The 24,202-nt window shown below is 37.6% G+C and overlaps 1 protein-coding gene and 3 long non-coding RNA genes across 4 annotated transcripts; 2 read left to right on the top strand and 2 right to left on the bottom strand.

Moving 5' to 3' along the window:
* The first annotated feature begins 1,791 nt into the window (after positions 1 to 1,791).
* LOC139961047 (ras-related protein Rab-7a) lies at positions 1,792 to 23,638 on the top strand. The gene is made up of 5 exons (XM_071959879.1): positions 1,792 to 1,949; positions 3,857 to 3,973; positions 7,969 to 8,095; positions 17,005 to 17,223; positions 18,441 to 23,638. Exons 2-5 carry the CDS (start codon positions 3,921 to 3,923, stop codon positions 18,657 to 18,659), a joined length of 618 nt encoding a protein of 205 aa, XP_071815980.1. The 5' UTR covers positions 1,792 to 1,949; positions 3,857 to 3,920; the 3' UTR covers positions 18,660 to 23,638.
* Positions 5,708 to 7,962, bottom strand: LOC139961048 (uncharacterized). The gene is made up of 2 exons (XR_011790704.1): positions 7,189 to 7,962; positions 5,708 to 6,762 (listed from the first exon to the last, which is right to left on the bottom strand). It is a non-coding gene; the product is annotated as an uncharacterized lncRNA (long non-coding RNA).
* Positions 8,104 to 13,914, top strand: LOC139961049 (uncharacterized). Its single transcript, XR_011790705.1, has 2 exons — positions 8,104 to 10,967; positions 11,806 to 13,914. It is a non-coding gene; the product is annotated as an uncharacterized lncRNA (long non-coding RNA).
* LOC139961050 (uncharacterized) lies at positions 16,150 to 16,998 on the bottom strand. Its single transcript, XR_011790706.1, has 2 exons — positions 16,526 to 16,998; positions 16,150 to 16,394 (listed from the first exon to the last, which is right to left on the bottom strand). It is a non-coding gene; the product is annotated as an uncharacterized lncRNA (long non-coding RNA).
* Positions 23,639 to 24,202: the final 564 nt, after the last annotated feature.

Here is a 24,202-nt window from a genome sequence, read left to right as displayed (position 1 = left end):
ATCTTTTTGCAGCTTTTCATTGCTAAAGTTGTTTACCTATATATTTATCATGACCATGTGATTGGGACCAATACTCCAATACTGTTGTTGTCACACAATTTGTCCATTTAATTTTAATTGCCCCATTGACTTACACACTAAATCGTCAAAGTAATGTGATATGTAAGTCCTTGTAGAAGTTCTCACTAACTAAACCGTCCCTGGATCACAATCCCTGGATAGCTGACAAGTTGGCCCACTCATGGCACCTTCAACTTTCCGTATCATGACCATGAAGATTTTTTTCGCTATGAGAGCCTGAAGGTTTCGTCAATTGTACAAAATAAAACCCCTCTTTACTCAGTATATGGTCAACAATGTTCTACCAACTAATGGTCTACCATCGCCTCAATTGACCCTATTTTTGCACCACATTTACTTCCATTTGTGTACTGAGCCATCCAAGTCACAAACAACCAGAGTTTGTTTGATTACCTATCACTTTCCCTGATATGTCCTCTATATTGAGTGGTATGCCACCATGCATATGGTCCATTTGATTATACTGTACTCATAATTAGAGACTTAGTCATCCTTTATTTCAATATAGAACAATGTATTGTGTCTCACAAATATCACCTAACTGTAATGTAAGCTTCATTGTTTTTCTTTTCTTTTACAACTTAAAACATTTGAGGTCAATTTTTCACGTAACTATAGAGCAAGCTAGGTATGGCCTGTATTATACATTATCTCAGCTGTTAATTTGTATAACGACCATGGTTGTGCCGTGATAATCAACGCAAAAGAGTTGCAACCTAAATGTTCATAGCGCGGGTGTGTGTTCTCGTGAATTATAGCTCACAACGATACTAAAATAATTGAATACCAAACTTTGCACAAATATTACATCAAAAAGTATTGCTGCAACCCTTAGACTAAGCAATTGTTAGTAAGCTATTTGCAAGTTTCTTGTGTTAATTACCTCCTGTTGAAAGGTGGGGGAAAGCAGTGGCGGAGTGTCCATACAGTCAGAGGGGGCGGAAGCCCCCCCCCCCCCCCCGACGGACTCAAATGGACTGCTGGCGCCCTTTTCATCTTTTTACCACTTTTTACTTATTCGCGATTTTTGACTTTTTTATTGCGCTCTCAAATGCCTATTGACATTTGTCACATTTTGTTGGTGTAATTTTCTGACAAAATGGCGATGACACTTATTTATTCTTCGTTTATCTGCAAATTAGCAAGGCCCGGAAAGGGTCATTTCCAGCGATCTAGGGATTATCTTTACTCAAAAAAATTCTGTACGCTCCGCGCCAACCTGTGGTGGCGCTTCGCTTAGATAGTGTCGAAAGCTCCCCTACAGACCATTCTCGCCCCCCCCCCTGACCAATACCCCTAGCCCCGCCACTGGGGGAAAGGTAAGTACTTCTCAAACCTATTTCCTTAAACAAAATTCTGACAATTTCTTTGGGGACTAGATAACTCATTTTGTGTAGGGGCCTATCCCTCCCCTCAAACTCCTCCACAGAGGCTACGCCAAATTTTTAGGCATATATACTAAACGAAAAAGGTAAAGAATGGAACTTTATGGTTTCTATATATTTATTGTTAAAATTTGAGTTTGACGTTTCCTGTGAACTCTGGCAACTGGATGGTACCTGTTTGAAGTTTTCCCAAGAGAAGTACAAGAAGTTCATCCTAATACAATGGCGCAACCATTGTGGTAGTTCAAATTGGTGAAAAGTATGGTATGCCATACCGTTTTGTGTAACAGGCGTTATTCATGTGACGTCACTATACTTATTTCTCACATGACCTTTTATCAGAATAGGTATCGACGTAACGTCCTAGCTGCGTGACGGACTTGTCTTCAGAATTACAGAACATAAAGCAAAGACAAGGAACGAATTTAATTTTTGGCTTGATTCATAAGTGTAGCAATCATCCTGGTAACTGCTCAGCGCTAGGTTTGTAGAGAATTATTTTAAAAGTAGCAAATTTAGTTCTTTAGCATGCCGGTATTCTTGTATTATTAAGATCCCTCAATGATAACCATATACATAGTCTAACGTTCTAAGTACTGTGCTGAAATATGTTGAACGCCCCCTTTACCATGTTAGGATGTAATACAGTATACAAGCCTAATGTTAAAGCCTGTATCACCTGATGAGCAGTCACATACATTTCGAGTTACAATGATATAGGTATAGGCCTATACATATTGCGTTGTAAGACCACTGCTTTTGCAACGTAAGAGTAAAATGCAGTAGCTTATATGAAATTCAACATATAGCCTTTCTTATTTTATTATAATTCAGTTATAGAGGCCAATATAAGTAAATATTTTGAAACATTTTTGGTAATTGGTATTTATGATCATGCATGGCCATTAACATCATTAATGCTATTGCAATTCAGACAGGAGGTCTGTTAAACTTGAGTGCATAAGTGTCTAAAAGTTAGTTAGGCCAAAATTTTGTGTTTCACAAAAGGATAAAGCTGGTAGCCTAATCCTATCAACAATTCATTGAACATAATTTTAATGCTACCAAACAGAAAACAGAGAGAGAGACCAAGTAAGTAGTAATCTTTCTGTGTTTTTCACTGGTTAATCATATGTTAATTAGGCCTAGGCTAGGCTAGATAGTGTTTTTCAACATTAAGTTTGGGACAGTGTAACCTAACTTGAATTGCGTAAAGACTAGGTTCCATCAGGTTGGCTTATGCATGTAATGATGGCAATGCCACATTTGGAGTTAACTTCACTATGTACAAGTAGAATCAAAGGTCAACTGTAAGCATGCAATTAAATTGGTAAAAAGTTACAAAGGTTCAGCATTGAGTCAAGTCATAAGAACCATATTCAGCCTCATGTTGGAAACATGTTCCCAAGCAAATATTGTCTCAGTTTCTTATGAGCAATTTCAATGATTTCATTAACATCCTCCAAGTATTTGATCTGTTTGCAACGTTATCTCCCTGCAAATGTTCTTACTTACAGTTAACACTGTCTGCTATGCTGGCAGATAGTGTGTTGTGATTTCTTTGGAATCATTTGTATTCTCTAGACTTGCATTGGTTATCAGAAGTGCTGTGTAGCTTTTCAATAATTAGTTTTGCATTGGTTATCAGAAGTGCTGAGTAGCTTTCCAATAATTAGTTTGCAAAAGGCCTAGCTAGGGCTGTCATGGACTATTTTTTAGTTCCATGTATTGCATGAAAGTAAAGACATAAAAGTAAGGGTATTTCAGTGGGTTGGCAATTAAAGAGATCTCAATTGAGCATGGGAAATGGATCTTCATGGAGGAATTGAGATTGGGAGAATGTGCTACGAAAAGTACAAAATGAAGGCTTTTTTGTAAGCAGGCTGTAGCTCCTGCTGTTGACTTGATTATCCGACATGCATTTCTGACAAAATTGCAGAGGCTCTTTAAAAATTAAGTAAATAATTCAAATAAATTTTGCAATGGAAAAAGGTGGAAGGAGGTGTTTAAGGGACAATTGAACAGATTTTGGAGTAGGTGGATGACCTAAGCCCCATCATTTAGCTGTTAATATGCTGCATGTATGTTACAAAACCTCTTAAATTTTCTTTATGGTGGCCTGGAAAGATGCTAGACTTGTATGTGATTTGGAAAGGGTCCTTACCAACATGTTTAGTATGTTAATTAGAAATATGGTCTTTTTCACATGTATGGTTTTCAGAATATTTTTTCCAGGCCTTGGTAACATTTCACTGATTAAAGGCAGTAAGTGGCAAGAAACCGTATACATTGATATTTCAATCTTATAGAATTTTATCAATTTATATATCTACAGAGAATGGTTATCTGTTAACAAAAGATGATTGATGTACTTCTTCTTGCTCCAACAGGTACTTTGTAAAAATTGTGAAGTATCATTTTTAACAGTTAATAACCATCTAACAGCAATTCACCATGACATCAAGAAAGAAGGTTCTCTTCAAAGTCATCATCCTAGGTGATAGTGGGTGAGTTGACTGAAAACTGTTCTTATTATTCAACCAAAAAAAAGGTATCGCAGGGATCAGTAGTAAGCTGTTTTAATTATGTTAGAAAGTAAATTTGACATAATTTTGGCTGTCTAATTTGTTTGCATCCTTATAGGATATTTCTTCATCAAAATTGACGTCATTCAATTTATTTTTTAATTTGAAGAAGAAGATATAAGAAGAAAGAAAGACAGCGAGACCTGATACTTTATTACTGAATTTATTTATTCCTGTGTCATCATTGGCACGGATTCATTTCTCCTATGAGAAAATTATGATTATGAGACACAGCAATAAATAACTGTTCTGTACCACTATAAAAATGAAACAGGTATAGTTAATCACTGCATACTGTATGTTGTAGAGATGGCAATCTACCATTGGAGCCAACTTTCTTGCCCGGTGGGGGAGGGGGGGGGGTGTTAGGCTAGTTGGCTACAACCACAGCAAAGTAGCCAAAGATTATAAATTGGATGGCCACCTGACTTCAACTTTAAGGTACAAAGCCTTTCCAACATATGCAGCGGTGACTGTGCAGCATTGTTGAGTAACAACTGTTGTTATATTCCAGCTGCACAAGCTACAGTATAGCTACTTTAAAGAGGCCATGACACGAAAAATCCAACTCATCGAGAGTAACTTCTTCTGAATCTATGAGAAAATCTATGTTCAAAACTATCCTCAACACCTTGAAAACCTCAAGGACTAATTAGTAATTAACGTTTTAATATTCGCATTCGAAAATAGATATCTGAGAATGCGATTTCACAACAAGACAATGATGACGTCATGTTAGGAACACACGTGCAAAGCCCAGGCATGTATCGGATGCGCGACGATCATACCGTTCCATAGACAGTACACGCACATTTACACTGATAGAACAACCACTGTATTACGCTATATCGTTAGTAATTTCAAGTTTTTTTTACAACTGTTGTAAACTATCCGAGAGAAATGCCGGTCCGTTGTGTTGTTGGGGGCTGCATAAATATCATTACCCATGCAATTAGCCTTCATCCATGGCTGAAGGACGAAAAAAACACGGCGATTATAACCAAGTTAGTGCACAACACCAGCGCCGATTTCACTGGGCCTAGCCAGTATGCAGCTCCGAATGAAGCGAACACTTCACGGAAGCATACTACGATCCCTCCTTTTTGTTATGAAATAAAACAAATGGACTTTAACGGTTCGACATAAAAGAGTCATTCTTCTGTCAAGTAATCCACAAAAAACTACTCTGAAGACCAGATCGGGGAACAGGAAACCTCCAATGGGGCAAGTGGCGATCCTTAGGAGGTAGCGCGCTGAGCACTAGTAGTACTATAGTATTAGTGTTACTACACTGAAGTCGCAATAGACGAAGAGATTTTACTGTATCATCTAAATTAACACCCCCTTCATTGCTCTATTGTATACTAATAAGCTATGAGGTTAGCTTCAGAAGCGATGGGTTACATCTTCTTGTGAACAAATCTCAGTGCCCCAATTTATTTCTGGAATATGCTGGATCAGTTAGTTATAGCAATAATTTCTTATTCCTATTCCAGGAAAACCATTTTTTATGTTGTGGAGGGAGTGGGGGTAATGGGGATGGGTCAAAATACTAGGTAGGTAAAAAGATTTTATTCCAAAGGGTGTTTAATTAAATCTCAAAGCGATTTATTTTAAAGTCACAGAGCCAAAAATTCACACAACATAGTTCAAGTGTTAAATCATTGAACAAAATTTATTCAATATCAGTTCTAGACAGTCATTCTGGACAATCTGAACTAACATTAACAACAATCATTGTATTATATGACATAAAAGTAAAACTGTACTTTCCATAAACATTATCATTCTTAAATTACACTAATGTAATTTGTGACATCAAAGGAGGTTAAAAGAAAACAACTTACATGAATTTTTTGGCTTTAAGCCTACAAAGCAGTTGCATGTCCATCGCTATCAATCGTTGTTGTGACAAATTAATTAGAATAATCCAGAAGCAAATACAATAAAGGGTTATTTAAACCAAGAATCACTGCACGAAGTAACTCACATGCAAAAATGTTACACAAGCACGACGACACGTACAACACTGATGGGCAATGTGAAACACAGCATCACACGCATTAAAACAATCGAATACCATTAACAGGGTGTACTGCTGAGTTTTTGAAGAAAGACTACAAAACAAACCAACTGCTGCTGAAGAAACAAAGTCAAAACATTCAAGAGTTCTGCTGCCTCCATTGGTCTTTATTATGACTTTTCTGTCAAATATCATTGGTGATATGGATATTTTGGCTTCCAGATTAAAGGTACAAATCAAACGTCTGGGAGGTAAATGCCCCTAAAAAGGTCAATGTCCGTTCCCTTATGCACATATTATATGACATCACGGTCACGCCAATACTTGTGTCCAAATGCTTCAAAACATGCCTTTTCTTTCATTGTTGATGTTGGGTCTGGAAAATAACCTTTTCATCCTGAATTAAAAGTCTTGAATTTCAATATATCAACACTGAGGGAACCCTGACGGATTGATAATCCAACACAATCGTAGTTTAGAAAAGGTGTTTCTGGAGGAATTTCTCAACCAAGGCTTCCTATACAATGAGTTTTCTCCTGGCAACTTGAATCCAGTGTAATGACCATTGGCTGGAAAATCACTTCTGATCCTTTGGACTGCACATGATGGTAGCACAACCCTGACGTGTCTTGCTAGGAACCCCAAGTATCATTGAACCTGTTGACCGTAGGCTATGTATCTGTACTGCCTGGGAAAAAATTTATGAAAGTTCAAAATGTATTAATGTTGGCCATGATGTCCACAATAACAAGCAGGCATACAATGTACAGTTATGATTACATTTGTTGTGATTTTACACCTTCCGTGTATCATGAAACATTCTTTTGTTTCAGAAAATTGATTTGCAAAACTCCAGGCCAAAGTACTAGCCAAGTAATAATGAGTATGAAATAACACATATGCCTACCTAGCATGGCTGCATAATGCAACTTACATCCCCGAGCCAAACTTTCAGTATGCAACCAACCCTACTAGTACTACACACTCTACATATGGGTTGTAAGTTACCGTAACACAACGCACAATACGGTTTAGGGTGTTCCGCGAATTCCAACAACACATGCACAAAATGGACTGGATTTTGTTTTTAAATGCTTCGTTAATAAATTCTTACCACGTTGTATGTTCCTTGCAATGGTTTCGAACGGATGTCTTCTTCGATATGTTGTGGAGCTTCAATTTCGGCTCGTTTAACAGGCTCGAACTGATACGGTTCTAACACCTCCGCTCCACCCTTAACGTTCGGTTCAATATTGGAATGATCATCGCCTTCACTCTCTGCTTCGAATATGAGAAAGGGCACTCTAATTATAGCCCAATTTCACTGCCTAGTGAAGAACCATTATCACTTTGAACTTCGGTTGCCGCAATTGGTTCTGAATCCGCCATTTCACAGGAAATTTTGATTTGATATCGCACTTGTGATCGGTGTTTTGTTTAGTAACTACTAGTGGTATGTGTACTTGTCTACTGTGTACGTGAATGGTATGTTCGGAGGATCGTAAAGCAGCGACAACAAATGTGTTCAAAACGTGACGTCACATGACGTCATGCGAATCGGAAAATTTTCGAGTAAACAAAGTTTCAAACGCCGAAAAGGGTAAATTCATTCTCAATTTTCGACTTGAAAAATCAAGTTTTAAACTGGCAGATTGGTTGATACATGTTCTAGAGAACATTCTTTGATGGATCCCAAAAATATAGGACTTCGAAATTTTCGTGTCATGGCCACTTTAACCCCCAACCACCCCACCTCCACCCCATAAACCTTGTGAAGATTCTTCAGAAATGTATCATGCTCCCCATGAACTATGTTATTACTACTGCTTGTTTTACAAAATAGCTACAGCAGCATATTATTGACTTGTGATATTTCTCGAAATCTCTCCTGTAGTGTTGGCAAAACGTCACTGATGAACCAATATGTGAACAAGAAATTTAGCAATCAATACAAGGCTACCATCGGAGCAGACTTTCTCACAAAAGAGTTCATGGTGGACGACAGACTAGTAACAATGCAGGTCAGTATTAAACCAACGTTTGATCATTGATGTACGTTTCTCTTTGGCTACGGTAGATATAACTGTGTTATAGGGTTTCTTTATTGAGGACCAATAGGCCAAATGCCTCCAGGAAGGAGTTCAAATTGTCCCAAAATCTTGCTCTAATCGGTAATGCTGGCCTTGGGCAAGCCTTAGGCTTGAGCGTCCTTTTTTTCCAACTAAATGTTTCTCTCCTGCCCTTGTAGAAAATAATTTAGTGTTCAAAGTGTTGCATAGCAGTTTTTGGAGGATCTTAATTTTGTACCTTATTATATACTATGGTTAACTGTGTACAGAATGCTATGCATCTTAGCACTTGAATAGGGATTTGCCCATAATTTGCATAGCATTTTGCAATGTAACAACGGTTAAAACATACAGATATATTTTTAGTTGCTCTTATTTGCCTCACTATCGCAGATGTAGACTGCAAATCTATTACAAGTTGCATTGTGTGTTTGGACAAAGAAATATATAATATTTTTAGGTCCAAAATATTGGCACAACGTTTAGGCAGTCCATCTGCACAATTAAGGTAAATAAATAAAGGAAACTTTGGGGAAGCAATCTTGCCAAATGCTGTCCATTTCCATAAAACTGACGACCGAAAGTATAAAATTTGATAATGTGTGGCTGACAATTTTTATTCAATTTCATTGCGCCACTTGTTTGAACAAGCCTATGAAAGTATACTGGGTAATGCATATTCAGTTAGTCGAACCAACTCACAACTCATTGTTGATACAATACAATACAATACAATACAACAACTGCACTAAATAGTACAAATGCACATGTACTAATCTACACACAGTAGGTTTCATGTACGGTAGCTTAAGTCTAGTCAAATTGTTACTGCGTTTGCTAGTTTCCTCTTTCGTAAGCATCAAAGCAAGTAGTTCCCTCAAAAAATAACAAAGGGACTAAGTACGAAAATCCCAGCAGTGGAGGGAATATACTAAAAGACGAATCGATATCGAAGAAGACTTAGCAAAATGTCTGGGACCAATTGGGAGTGAAATCTGACATGGAAATGGTCAAACTTTTACTGGACAAGTGAGTTTTCTTCCCTTTGAAAAGGTTGTTTTGCACAACGTATATAATGTTAATATAGAGTTGGAATACATCGTCGGAGTTAAAAAGCCACAGTTTTGTGGAACAGACGCTGAATATAATTGAATAAGCTATAGGCATGGTCTTCTTAAAATAACTTTGCATATAGGCTAGGCCTAAGGCCAACTCAAACTTAGGATATAGGCTAGCCTAATACTAAGAGTAACAGTTACGAATCTAATACTGGTCTCCACAGTTGGTGGCTACTTTATTCTTGATTCTCTTGTTTGGTGTATGCCATATATGTTACAATGTGTTACAGTTTGCAGTATGACAGGCGAGTGTACTTTATCATGTAGCCTAATCAATTTCAGAAGACCACTCTCTTGAGGTAAAGATGGTAAACAACTTAATTGGCCATTTGATAAATAGATTAAAATCTGCCAAGCTGTTGGCTCAGCCCATGAAGGCTCAAGGTATCATGGTTAAGTCTAATCCTTGAACAGGACGTTAGGTTCCGATAGGCTACGCAAATCGCTACAGTTATGTCCTTGTACTACCTACAATAAAAAATATGCAGATATAGCCTAGGCCTAGCTGAAATACAACATTTTGGTACCAAAAGAGGATAAAACTTATGCAGATCAATTTATGAGACAGTTTTACATTGTGGTGTGGAATATGATCGAAAAAGGTAACTATTTGTGACTGCGGGAGATGCCAGGACATTTTCTCTCCGGATTGCAAATTTTAACCCAGTGGCGTAGGAAGGTACTTTTGAGTGGGGGGGGCTGAAGACTGATGGCCGGCCTGGGGGAGGGGGTGTCCACCTCCCCTTTGGATTTTTTTTGCATTTCCAGGTGGCCTCAGATGCAATTTGGTGCAACATAGCACACTTCAACACCCACTCCATTTTGTAAATAATTTTGCGTTTTCTCATGGCCTTAGATGCAATTTGGTGCTCCAAATGAGATTTTTTTCTCATTTGGAAATGAAAAATGGGTTTTCTGACTTGCGGAGCAAGGGGGCAGAATGATACTTCCACCCCCCATATTTTTCACTGGGGGGCCCGCGCCCCCGGTTCCTATGCCCTTGTTTTAACCTATAGCCTACTATGCAACGGCAGGGATATGGAGATTTGTAAACATACCGCAATACCCAGCCATGGTCGATAACTGGATCAGGTCTGACAGTTTGAAAAAGATTCCAGGAATATATCTGATTGAAACTACATGTGTTGCTGTCAGTGATACCACTATGACTGCCTTGTATCTCTAGGTTTTATTCACTTTCCCAAGGACTGGGTGGGGTAGAGGATCCTTGCTCTGTATCACTGCTCAACAGCTACACTGAGCAAAGTTATGATGCCAACAAGAATTGAATCTGATCATACCACAGCCTCATTTTTTATACAAGGATTCATCAATCCCCTCTGCGCCCCTGCGCACAGCTTTGCCGAACAAGCAGTTTTGTAACCAGCATGATGCTATCGAGCCTTTACTCCGGCTTAAGTTTTCTTCCGTAATGTCCTTACTCTTCATTGTATAACACATTGTTTATTTCTCTTCACAACCTTCACAAGGTTGTAATGGAGGGGCATATTGCTTCATGTTGCAGGTAGGCATGAGAGGGGTGTTTGGTGATGTTTTAGGACCAGCAAGGTACAAGCATGGTCCATTGCCAGAGCTGTGACAGGCAAAGGTAATCACCGAGGGCTCGTCTGCACCACATGTTGCTTCGAGGGAGATTGTCCTAGACAGGCGCCTTATGAACAGCCCGGACTATTACACCGATTCTGGTGAGTTAATGGTATATCTGTTTGTTTATCTTTACAAAGCCATTCCATTAAAATAAGCATGCATTACTGCAATAGTGTCCTTTTTTCTTAAATGAAGAAATCTTGCAATCACGGCAGGCTTAATTTTCTTCTTCTTCATGAGCATTCTGCTCAATAAAGGTACCCGGTAAGCTCCTTCTGTACATGCTTGGGCGACAAAGTGAAAATATATGGAAATGTCTCTCCTTCCAAAACTTGGAAAAATAAAATTGCAGGGAAAATTCCAAATTCTGCCAGTCTTTTACCAAAGTTATTTATTCCTACTCTGTCTTTTGCTAATTTAGGCTGATTATTCCTAACATATTTCTTAAAGAAATTTCTTACAAAAGTGTACCTTTTTTTTGTGATTCTGGCAGATATTGTTGGAATTGCCCTGATAGTTTGTCTTATTGTGAAAACTGTACACAACTGCAAACAATTTCTTGTTATGATTATTATGAGAGCTATTTTTGGTGAACAACCTTTTATAATGAAGTCATCAAAACCTCAATGCATCCTGGCTTCAAAGAATTTCCATTGTGGTCCATTGGTTAAGTGTACCAAATTTACTGCAAGTTCAAACATCTTTAAATGGAGGTTGTGGAAGCCTTCTCAACACTGGTTTTAATCCCTTCACATTGTTGTGTATCTGCATTAGCGGTGCCTACACAATGGCTTCTGTACTGTCGTCTGAAACAAGTGTACTCCATGTATGTTTCCCCTTGCTATTGTTTCTTATATATCAGCAGATTCAATTGCATTTAGTGTTCTTAAGGATCAATGATGTGCATACTTTTATAATTTACTTCTTTACAAACAGACCCAGAAGACGTTCAAGGGATCTGAGAGATGGGGGTGGGGATTGTCCCAGTGAAAGAGGCAAGGGGTATGATGACAGGAGTTTCTCACAAGAGGCTGGAGGACCCATCCACCCAGAGAGGTGGATCAGTTCTTGCAAAAAGTGACCGTAGGAGACTGGCCCCAACAATCAGGTCTACCCTAACCACCAATGACTGAACTAGTGGTGAGGTACCAGGATAGGTCTAGCTGGGAAGAAGAATTTGTACTGGACTTTCCTGTAGTGAACAAGTGTATTCATTATGTGAAAATGAGCTGAATCCTGTTAATGCTGGATACTCATTTGTTCACTTCAACCAACATGAAGATGGAGGGTTTAGTGCGCCTATGAACACCTCAACCAATAGGAAGGTGGAGGGTGTAGTGGGCCTATGAACACCTCAACCAACTGGAAGGTGGAGGGTTTAGTGGGCCTATGAACACCTCAACCAATAGGAAGGTGGAGGGTGTAGTGAGCCTATGAACACCTCAACCAACAGGGAGGTGGAGGGTTTAGTGGGCCTATAAACATATCAAACTTGGTATTGTGATTTAAGCTCAGAGTTCCTGCATTGGCACTTGGCAACAGCTACATGCCTCCATTGCCCCACTTGGCTACAGGCCTGTCAGCTAGGCAGTTGTTCTGACCACCTGTGCAATACACTTCTTCTTAGATGGTTGGCATGTCCTGGCACCTTCCACAGGTACACGAGGAAGGTTGCAGTTCCCATATGTCCAGGAGCAGTCCAGGTTGCGTATCTACTAAATTTCTTAAAAACCTTGCATTGCCTATTTGTCCATGTTGTGCATCGTCACCTGTTAAGAGAAGTGATGAGTTGCAAATACTTTGCCATAGCTGCACCATTAATTAATGCCTATTAAAATTACATGAGACTAATTGCCCAGACAACATTATAAAATGACAAAGGTATAACGTCACAGGACCGAATGATATTGAACGATCTATATGACTGAGTGTAAGTCCATGTAGGCCTATCTCCTGATCGAAGTTGCACAATTTGAAGAAATCAACAGATGTTATGTGAATATACATTATTAAGTTCTAATTAAGAAACTGGGATTCTGTACTTAAATATGATGTATGTTGAATATACTGGAGTGATGCTTTTGTAAATTTGAAAACTCATCAAGAGATGTCTATTTTTGTAGATTAGTCATGTTACAATAAAAACTGAAAGTGACCCTGGGATGTAACATATTGTAATGGCTTCTTGTCGATCTTTTCGTCTCATGTTCTTGCTGTTGCCTCATTCCTCTTCGACCTCTTCCACGACCTCTTCAATAAACTTACCATTTCATGTCCAGCAAATTCAATGAACGTATTGGCAATACAGTAGCAGGTTTGGTGATAATATTTTGTGTTTCTGGTAGAGTGCTACAGTGATCAGCTGATCTAGGTTCCTGTAAGCACTGAACATTCATAGCTACTGTGATTTAAGGCGTGGCCTTAAGTTTATAATAAGGGCCGTTAATTTCTTTAACGGTCGAGCAAATCGTCGTTACCAGTTTGTGTAAGAGATTTAGTGCAGAATGCAGGATACAAGTTGTTGTAGTTTGCATAGTTTACAGTTATGTGGAGGATTGAATTACTGTAATATTGATCACGGTAGCACTAGCATACATAACATTTCCGCCTAATTTCATGCTTACACACATCAAATAGTTAACATGGATGTGCACATTCATGCGATGATACTACAGTTAAATCGGGACTGGAAATGAAGACTCGCTTTAATATCTTGATAAATCACCGGATGGGTGTATTTCAAAAGAATAAGGAGAGAGAACAAATAACATATCTAACAAACCTGGTTTAATAATGTGAAAATATCATATGTAGATGAGAACAAAGATGGTATGATGGGAGATCCCAAACCAAGAAATTATTTAGTGTAAACTTACAATTTTGTGTAGCAATTCATAGGATTAAGAGCATTTTGGCAAATTTCTTACAAAAATTTTTTTTTTAGGGCTCTCTCTTGAAAACCCTGTTCATCTTTTGAGTTTATGTAGTATTAAAGAAAAAAAGATCAGTTTTTACATTTTATGTCAAGAATGAAGATGAATTTTTCCCCACAAATTCCTATCCGAAACTTATGTTGGGATGGTTAAAACAGTCAATGGGGACAAGAGGCCATGAGAGAGATTCTATATATGATTATTCCCGATAAAGTGAATCTTACACATATTTGCAATGCATACATGTACAGGTTTTCCAGGAATGTAATCATGTATCCGGGATGATATATTGCACAGGAGAGAGTGACTTTGTGTAAAATTTGGATTGATAGCTTCACTTATTGGCATAATATTGCCTATTGAGGTGTCCAGCAAACTGAACTATATGATTTGGATGTCTACTATATAGTCATTCAGAACTATATGTTGCTCGTATACCCGTGGTCTGTGTATCGTGTGCTGCTCTGGCCATTTCCACGTACAAAAGTGTTAATAGAAACTAATGAATGGAGGCCTTGCTGTATAAGCAATGACTGTAGGCTTGTGGGAAGTTGTTTGATCCAACCAGGTCAGAATAATGTTAGTATTTCATCCAGTGGGGTTAAACTTGTTTCCTTTCCACAAACCACACACATAGGGATAAACGGTGAATATATATATACTGTACTGTGTATCCTGTTTCCATTGGTTTCCATTCCTTAAATACAGACCTAAAATTGCTGGAGATCAACACACTTTTCTGCTCCTTTTCTCCTTTTAAGGCCATTGTCCACAATCATTACAAAACTAGTTACTTTGCTGATTCAGGGAACAACTTGTTCTTTCGTTGTTGTATTTCATTCACAACTTTACAAACTGTTTTGAGCAGAATTCCAGGTTGGATTCTCAAATTCCTACGAAACCGTAGTTTTGCTACGTATTATTATTATTATTTTTTTAACTTTGGAGGTCTTTTCCCTTAGCATATTTTGTATAAAGTAAAGCCATCTCTGATATTTGGAGTCGCTTAACATTCCGGGAAAAATCAGCCAGCAACACAGATTAGTAGCGATAGTGCAAGTGAATGTAATACTTAGTTCCCTTGATACTCGATTCCTTAATCTTGCATTAGTACTTACTGTAATATCTGTACTGCTTTTCAAGAATGGCCTTTCTCTTGTAGAATGCTACAAATACTGAGGATGTGTTTCATTTACCAAAGTAAAACACAAATGTGACAAATATCGTATTCTGTTTTCCAAATTCTCCACATAATTTTAGCTTGGCTCAACACCTTCATGTTGCTCAAGTATGTTTTTCCTTAAGATCCAGGGCAGAAGCTGTTATTGCCAAGCATTTGCCATGTAAGTTTCGTAAGTTTATTAAAGCTGAATTACAGTAGTTGTACCTAGTCATGAGGTAAGTAGAAATGCTTTGAACGTAAAGAGTTTTGTACGGAACAACATACTAAGGTTTCGCTTTTCGTCTGTGTGCTACTTTCCTGTACTTTTTTAATAAGTAATATTACCTCTTCTTTGTTTGTATTTTACCTTTTATTTGTAACAACACCTAAATAGAGCATTTATATTTTATTGGAAAAGGTGCTTTATAAGTTTGGAATATTATTAGTATTCAAATCAAATCAATGATTTATTTTAATGATGCTAAAGCGACCACGAGTGTGGGAGAAGCCTTCAAGGGCTGATGGATTACAACTTTAACGTTGGGTGGCTTCCAATTCAACATCTTTAAGTCAAATTTGGAATTTTTTCAATTCAGAAAGTCTTAGATGAATGACCCTTCTGACTATGATCCAAGCATGGAACGAACCCCAAAACTCCCAATTGCTAATAGTTACTTATGTCAGCTACTTGGGAGAAAGGAATATTATGGCTACAGTATGTTATTTTACTAAAAGGCTACCGGCTGGTTACAGCACCTTTCTGCATTTGGTTGACAACTTTTACACAAACCTACGTAAATATTCCAAATTTTATGTTCCAAGTTTTGATCAAACTGAGCAATCATCCTTGATAATTTTCACCAAATGAAGATCAAGATAGAAATGGGAAAAAACAAAATTCTGTTGAAATCAACACAAAAAGATGCTTTCAAATTAATTTTTTACTCCAGTGTCTCCTTGAGGAATCCATTGTGTATGTAATGACAGTTTATGATAAGTGTTATTTACTGTAGGACCTTGACACTGTACAGACATCCTGTCACATTGGGCAATTAATGTAAACTGCTCCTCGTTCAAACTTGCTAACATTATCACCATCACATACTTGTTGTGCTGTGTGGTATTGTCACAGATTCTTTGCAGAGAGCAGTCGACAAGGGCTTAAAGAAGGACAAAGAGAGTATATGTGTTTTCAATGTGAAATATAATTATAACAACAACAACAATAAATTAATACAAGTTAGAATCATCTTTTTTATATTCTCTTCAGGTTTATGTCTATTTGTTTATCTAAGGTTCCATTCAGCCTCGTCTTCACCTGGCCTCAATAGATTTCTTCCTTTTCTAGGATGTCTCGATATGAGCGTTGGCTTTCCTTCTTTGTTTCTCGTTCAGCATGTATTTTTCTTCCCCCTTGCCTCTTTTGCCATCTATAAATGTACCAAACAAACCAATTTAATGCGTAAAGTAATGAGTCACAATGACGGTTGATATACTGATTTTCTTTCTTTTGAACTGAAATTTTACCTAAGTGTTGCATAATTAAACAAGAGCAACTTACGGTTTTGCTTGGTTCAAGCTCGAGACAGAATAAGGAAAGAGCATGTGGCTCTACGGTACTTATATACTGCTGATGCCGAATTCCGATACTCTGTCAACAATACATTATTGAGTAACGCTTAAGGATGCACAAAACCATGGCTATATAATATGCATCCAATTAACTCAATACGCGAAGCCATCAATAAAATACTTTACGGGGTTTTCCTAAATCGTGTTGCGACAGGTATACAGTATCATGACCAACCAAGCTTGTGTGCTTAAAACAAATAAGGAAGTTCCTTAAGCATTGTTTCTCTATCATTAAAACCTAGAATTGCCTTCTTTTACTTCAAGTCTGTAAGTGAGGGATACTTGAGGCTGTAGTTTCCCCCTTTTTTTTGTTTTCAAATTTTTTTTTTTTTGGTTGCCACACTTTCCGACATTCTTGTAAATGATTTTCAATCCCACTGTCTCTCTCTCTCTCACTGTTTTCTGTAGATTTGGGATACTGCTGGTCAAGAGAGGTTTCAGAGTCTGGGAGTGGCCTTCTACAGAGGGGCAGACTGTTGCGTCTTGGTCTTTGATGTAACATCACCAAACTCATTCAAGTCCCTAGATAGTTGGCGAGATGAATTTCTGATCCAGGCCAGCCCTAGAGACCCAGAGAATTTTCCATTTGTTGTTCTAGGGAACAAGATAGATTTGGAACATAGAATGGTAAGTGGTTGTTTCCAAGCCTCAAAAATTAACATTCTAAACCTTCCCCCTAAAAAAGGTCTACCCGAGAGATATGTGTTCCTTGAAACATCTGACTATTTCATTTGTTTGCATTCTATGGAAACAATTGGAGAGGCAAGATCATGAGATTCTGTATCAACTGAGGAGAAAGTTTTAACCCTTTCTTCTAAAATTTTGACTTGTGGATTCATTTGTGCAGTAGCATCATACCCAACCTGCATGGGAACATTTGGTCCTCGGTTTGTCACAAATAGGAACTCTCCTCTCCAAGTGTTTTGCTTCCAAGGAGGTTTAATTCAAAACAAATGTTTCATCAAGTTAGATTTGGCTCATGGATTCTGTAGTCTAGTGTTATTTTTAAATAGCAGTGTCATACTGTACTCTACTGTGAACCAGAGTTTTTGTAGTTAGCAAACTACTGAAGCATAGCATCTGATTATATCAGCCAGACAGTCGACACACCCACACTACAGTAATTGACATGCAATTTCATACATTCCAATGACACTCATCGGGCCTTACAAATTGCTAATTGTGTTGAATCTTTTATGACAGGTTTTAGCTCACACACAGCTCTGTGTACATGGTTATGGAGTTCCAGATATTGCCAAACTTTCCCAAAAATTTCAGCAACTTTGTTTCTTAGTTCTCTTTTCATATGAAATTTCATGTAGGACAAACTTTTCCTTTTTTGCTCATGAGAGATCATGAAGTGGTGAAACAATATAATTTTTTGGTAATTTTAGAAGTTCCACGAACAAATTTTTATATGGTATTTTCACACACCATTGTTGACATCTGTATCAATTGGGGTGCGTTTCAGTTCACCTTCGCATCCAGGTCTAGTCTATAACTTGTAAACGCTTGCGTGAGTACTGCATTGTGCCTAGGCGCGTAGCCTACTGTAGATCTATTCCCTGCTTTGAAGCGCACAAGATGACAAAGTCAGCCTAGTCTATGTATGATTACCTTAACGCGACATTAGAACTTCACTGATTGACAATTAGTGGTAATCTTCCTAGTTACTATAAAATGGACACAAAAAGGGGGGGAATATTTCACAATTGTTCTATCACTGTTAAAAGTAGGACTCCCGTGTCATAGTACAGTACTGAATATAATAAACTCTTTGATTTAACTGCATCCTACCCTGGCCCTCGAGGGCAACTTCATTACCCTCTCTTTCTCTCGACCAGGTATCTACGAAACGCGCTCAAAACTGGTGTGAAAGCAAGAACAACATTCCTTACTTTGAGACCAGCGCCAAAGAAAGTATCAACGTGGAGCAAGCCTTCCAAACGATCGCCAAGAACGCCCTGGCGCAGGAGCCGGAGGCGGAGATGTACCAAACCACGCCCACACCGATCAAGCTGGACGGGAACGATAAACAATCCAGCAGCGGGTGCAGCTGCTGAGAGCGACAGAGGGGAATTTTACTTTTCTACTTCGTCAAAGAAGGGGTCTCTGTATAATTACTAAGAAAAATGGAAAAAAAAAAAATACATGGGAGTCGAAAGAGTCATGAAATCCAGGCCAATCCTATTTGTACATAATTTGTTGTCCTCGATTATGACCACAAATTTGTATTTATCTTAGTGGGCTTTTTTTTTTCTCTCTTTCTAAAACAGGCTATTCAAGTAATGTATAAAATTAGTCTTTTTCAATTTCCCCACCCACTCCCCCACCTCCCACCCCCACCCTCTTTTTTCTTCAATTACTGTAATTAGTCTAACCATTACCAAACTTTCATTCATATGCACCCTTTTTGAAAAATTGACATGAACTGATATTATCTCCATTTCGTTGAAGTATGAAAAGTTTGATAGAAATCAGAAGTGAGATACTGTAGTTCACACGGTCTGTGTGAGAACTTTTAGATAAATTTGGAAAATTAAAGCAAAGTTGCATGCTACTTAAAAATATTTAAGGCTTGTGTGGGTTGATGATTGTTAATTTAATTCTCTGTGTTCTTGAATGCTCAAAGGGCGCAAAAATATATATATGCATTATGAAGCAGGCACCGTAGCAAAAGCCTGAAACAACATGCCACCAAAATTTGTGCAAGAAGGTAGTGTGACACAGGACTTGCAAGGAACTACCACCAGCCATTGCTGTAGTCGGCTGTTTCAAACCCTGCTTGGACAACTTTGATTTTGCCAAAGGCACTACTTCAGAGAAAAAAAAACACTGTTCTTGTTGTTGTATTTAAGACACAGTATCGTGCTAAAGTTCAGTGCATGAATATATATATATTGTTACTACAGGCTCTGATATAAGTGTGCATTCATTGTTTTCAATCAGTTAACGGTAGGTAAGAGGAGAACCAAACAAAAGCCATAATCAGAGAATGAATACTAGCTAATTCTTTTGTACTCCTTTGTATTGCCATATGCCTCATAGATTGAGCTGATATATTCAACCGCATTGAGACTGAGCTGATATATTCAATTAGAACTATAAAAAATTTAAAAAAAGACGAAAGAATTCAAAAGACAGCCGGAATTTTGCACTCCGAAACACAGGAGTTTGGTAGGTGTTAGCTACCAGTAGCAGGCTCTGACACAGGGTTCAAGTTGAGACCTGTTATCAGACAATCAAGGTGAGGTTGGATGACAGATGGTGAAACTTGTGAGTAGGGTATTGGTTTGATGTTGTCAAGATATATGCTTCATCACAGTGTAAACGTCTGCTCTGTTTCGCCCAATTAACTTAGCGAACAGTCTGGGTAACCTGTGTTTATCACCATTGTAGAATAAATTGATCTAAGCCATCTCCTAAGTAACAATATTTCATACAAACTTGTTGTTGACATCTCTCACCATTTGGAAACCCCTTCAACTGATATTGACTTCCTTTTTTTTCCTTGGGGGGGTAGGGAGGGGGGTTCCGACACTTTTTCCTTCCTCTGATCTCAAGTCATTTTGAAGGCTGTTACTTCCTAAAGAGTTTTTGTTTAAATCTGTTAAAAGAGTTTACTAATTTTCTTTAAAACCACATTTTTGGGGGGGCATATTTCATTATTAAAATAAGGTGGTTCTTTGGTTTATTTTGGCATTGGTTTCCTTGGCGATGGTTAGTTGGAGATGAAAAGGAAGTAATGGATGAATAATCGACTAAAAGTTCAATTTTTTGTTTTAAATGAAATTTTAGATTGAAGAAAAAGAAGTCTTCACAAATTATGAATCGTTTGGAATTAAAAGATAATTGTAGAGTTTTTAAGTAGTTTACCTGTCTTTATTGTTTGTACTGTGAAGTGCTGTACTGGGAGATAGGAATGAGGAAGGCTCAATGTATTGTGGGAGTAGGCATGGGGTGGGGGGGTGAGGAAGTGGGGTTTCACGACGGTCAAGAATGGTATACCATTTACTGTGCATATTTGATTGATTATTAACTGTTGTGCAACTGCATTGTAAAAACTTTGAAAATTACAGCTCCAAACTCTAACCAATGTGCACTTTGTTTTGGACTATTTAACCATGACTTAGTTTTGCACTTTCTAAGTCTTATTGAGAATACTGTATACATTTGAAGTGAAACAATTATATAGAGGTCACTTTAATTGGGATTGAAGTGGAGATGATCAGAAACAAGAATTATTAAAAAAAAAAACCAAATGAGGGAATTTCAAGCTTAATAACTCTTTGTTTTGATATGAATGTAAGAAGCTGAATATTAAGCCGTATTTTGTCTTGTTTTCACAATGATTTTTACCATAATCATACCTCTCTTAAATGTTTCATCAAGTTTCACCGATTCATAATAGACTGAATATGTTCGACTGCATCCCTGGTGCATCACTGTACTAGAATCGGTATACCCATCTCATAATCCTGGGTAATGTAACTGCATATCTTTACTTCTCTATCCAGATTTGTTTTTATTGACAATCTATAAACTATATTTACATATTCTTACCAGGTTTTAAAGTGAAGTTTAAAAAAAACAATATCCAACCAGGAAGCTTATCCAGACTCTAAACACTGAAAACATTAAATTATCAGTTAATTATCTGATATCGGAAAGTATGGTATACTTAAGGAAAGGAAAAGGAGACCCCGATAAAACAAACGCAGCATCTTTTTGCAAAATAAAGTGCAAGAATAATCCTAACTTGTTTGTTGTATAATAATGAGAATTTTGTGGTAACTAATAATTTTGTGTTTTGCAACTTTTTCGTTGCACACTTTAAGAGACTCTGCACCTGCTTTGAGCTGGTACAATGGTTAACACAGAATGATTCTAGCAGCTCAAAAAAGCAAATACAAGGAATAAATAGTTTTCATCATCTCTGAACAAAGTTAACAGCAATTGTATCGCTTGTCAAATCACAATGGTTTGCTATTTAATTAATATCTTTGGGTAAAGGATTTGGTTGACTCCAAACAAAAGCACAGTAGTAATGTAGTAGTAATGTATTATGACAATTTTGCATGACATGCTGTATTGAATAATTTGTGAATCATGTTCCCCCTCCCTCTTCTCCCCCACCCCCTTCACCCATTCAAACTATTAGTGGTTTTTAGAACTCCCTCAACCTCATACCATGGACCGCAATTCAGTTTCACTTTTGATGAGAAGTTACTGCTGTACATTGCAATAAGTTTCACTGCCCCTTGTGTAATCATTTCATTGCAACTATCAACAGACTTCACCATCAGAACTTCAACAGCCTCCTCCAAACTAATTTTTTCTGCTCCATCTCTTAACAACCAAGCATGACATGTCGTTAGATTCAGATGCTGTTTCCAACTTTCACGATGCTATATTGACCTTATATTCCTCTTGGGAAGGCTACAATAAAATGGAAGGGGGAGGGGGCGGGGAAGAGGGGGCAGGGAAGAGGGGGTGGTATCGTAGTAGTATCATATATGGCCCATTGTTTTGGAGCGTGTAAATAATAACATGAAGATGCAATGGTTTTTTTAGGAGTGTTATTATTTGTCGTAAGTTTATAATCATCATTATTATTCATTTATTAAGCTTACAAGTACAGAATCTTTTCATTTAGTATATTAGTTCCATTCATCTTGGTACCTAACTTTGATCTCCAGCTTTTGTAAGAGTTCTCTCCTCCTTGTTATCCTCCCTATTTTTTTCACTCTTTCTTTTTCTTTTCTGCTCCTCCTTTTAAGTATAATCGCATCCTGCTTTTGAAAGATACATAGAAAATTGAGATATTTTCTCCCTGCTGTCAAACTGCTGTCAAATTCTTGTCACTATGAATAATTCATGAGATGTATGAATATTCATTAGACATCGAGAATGATTCAATTTTATGTCTCCATTATGTATCGCCTCATTGAAACATATGAAGTCAAAAAGAAAAAAAATTGCTACTCTCAAGGATCAGTGGCTTCACATCTGTCGTGGCTTTCTCAAGTTGCAAATTGCACAGAATTTTCCGAAATTGGGTCTTTACAGTATAAATCAACCTTCAAAGAAAAGATTAGTCACAGTTTACTTCAAAATTTGTTACTTATGTGGCATTTTCAAAACATGAAGTATTAATTCAGACAATAAGTACTTATCCGGGACACAGCCAGGGGGGAGCAATGGGAGTGATTTCCTCCCCCCCCCCTCCCTTGGAGTACCACCAAAAATAAAAATTAACTAAAAGCAGAAAATATCATTAAAGCCCTCAGTTCAGGTTACAGAAAGCTAAGCATCCCTTCTCAATTTCTCCCCTGAAAGTTCATCTGCTACATAACACAATATTCTTATTATTGTTTATTTACTGCAACATGGCAGGCTTTTTGGGCAAAATTTTTCTTTGTACATCATGGCGCTCCATTAAGTGTATTAATGCCCCCTTTGTGAGAAGTGCCAGTTTTAAAATTCTGCTCCCCCCCTTTCAAATTTCTGGTTACTATCTGAAAGATTTTCTTTAATTAGAGAGTGTGGTATCCAAACTAACTGTGAAATATTTCCAATCCCCAATGCATATTTACAACCTGCAATGCATATTTACAACTTCCAATGCATATTTACAACCTCCAATGCATATTTACAACCTCCAATGCATATTTACAACCTTCAATGCATATTTACAACCTCTAATGCATATTTACAACCTTCAATGCATATTTACAACCCAATGTCAGATCCAACTTTGGAAGAAGTGTGACGGTCGTGTTAATAATGTGTATTAGTAAATGTCGAGTGTGGTTCAAGAAACCATTACAGAGAATTTGTGATCATTTATAAAGTGAGCTACAATTTTCTCTGTCCTTTAATTAGCTACCATTGGGATCTATAGAGGGAATTGAGTTTAGTTCTTCATAAAGTCAGAGATATTCTGTCTTTGTCAAATTTATTTTGTAATTTAGTGACATTAGTTTGTTTGTGATGTTATCAAGCAGAACTATGTAATACATTCACAATATAAGAAAAGGAACGTTTTGTTTTTGTCATTTTTATTTCGTTTTTTTAGGGGATGGGGGAGGGGGCATATTTTTCATAAAAAAAGAGCATTTTGATAACAGGTTTGAGAAGCCTTTGGGAGGATATCCTATGACCTTACTGTTTTATCACAGTTTGAAATTAATATTGTTCCCGAAATATTCTAGAGAGTCAGAGAAAGATCAGCTGCCTGCTATATCAAAATCAAGATTTCATTTTGTACCAGATTCATTCAGATTGCCTACTGTAAAGGTGAACAAAAACTTTCATCAGGGATTTCATCAGGGATTTCATCAGGGATCCAATAATTTTCACAGGGATGATGATGCATAGCACATGTTTGGCCATTTCGACAACACTAAATCTCGACCAACTTGGATTTTATTACTCCTACCCCTAATTTCAAACATGTGTTGGGGATCCCCAGCTATGGAATACTTCTTTCCCACCTCTAAGATCAGAGTAGCAGGTAGAATAACTTCCAATAGGTAATGTCTATATTTAGCAACATGCCCCTCATTCTCCTCTGCAAAGTAGGCAAGATACCCGAATGCAACTA

Source organism: Apostichopus japonicus, chromosome 20, assembly GCF_037975245.1.
Source record: "Apostichopus japonicus isolate 1M-3 chromosome 20, ASM3797524v1, whole genome shotgun sequence".
Lineage (NCBI taxonomy): Eukaryota > Metazoa > Echinodermata > Holothuroidea > Aspidochirotida > Stichopodidae > Apostichopus > Apostichopus japonicus.
Note: the sequence above shows the minus strand (reverse complement) of the source record. Positions and strands in the feature narration are given on the sequence as shown.

Coding starts and splice junctions, on each gene's coding strand:
- LOC139961047 (XM_071959879.1), top strand. CDS start 3,921: ATGACATCAAGAAAGAAGGTTCTCTTCAAAGTCATCATCCTAGGTGAT. Junction 3,974..7,968: donor ATCATCCTAGGTGATAGTGG/GTGAGTTGACTG, acceptor TCTCTCCTGTAG/TGTTGGCAAAACGTCACTGA. Junction 8,096..17,004: donor ACAGACTAGTAACAATGCAG/GTCAGTATTAAA, acceptor TGTTTTCTGTAG/ATTTGGGATACTGCTGGTCA.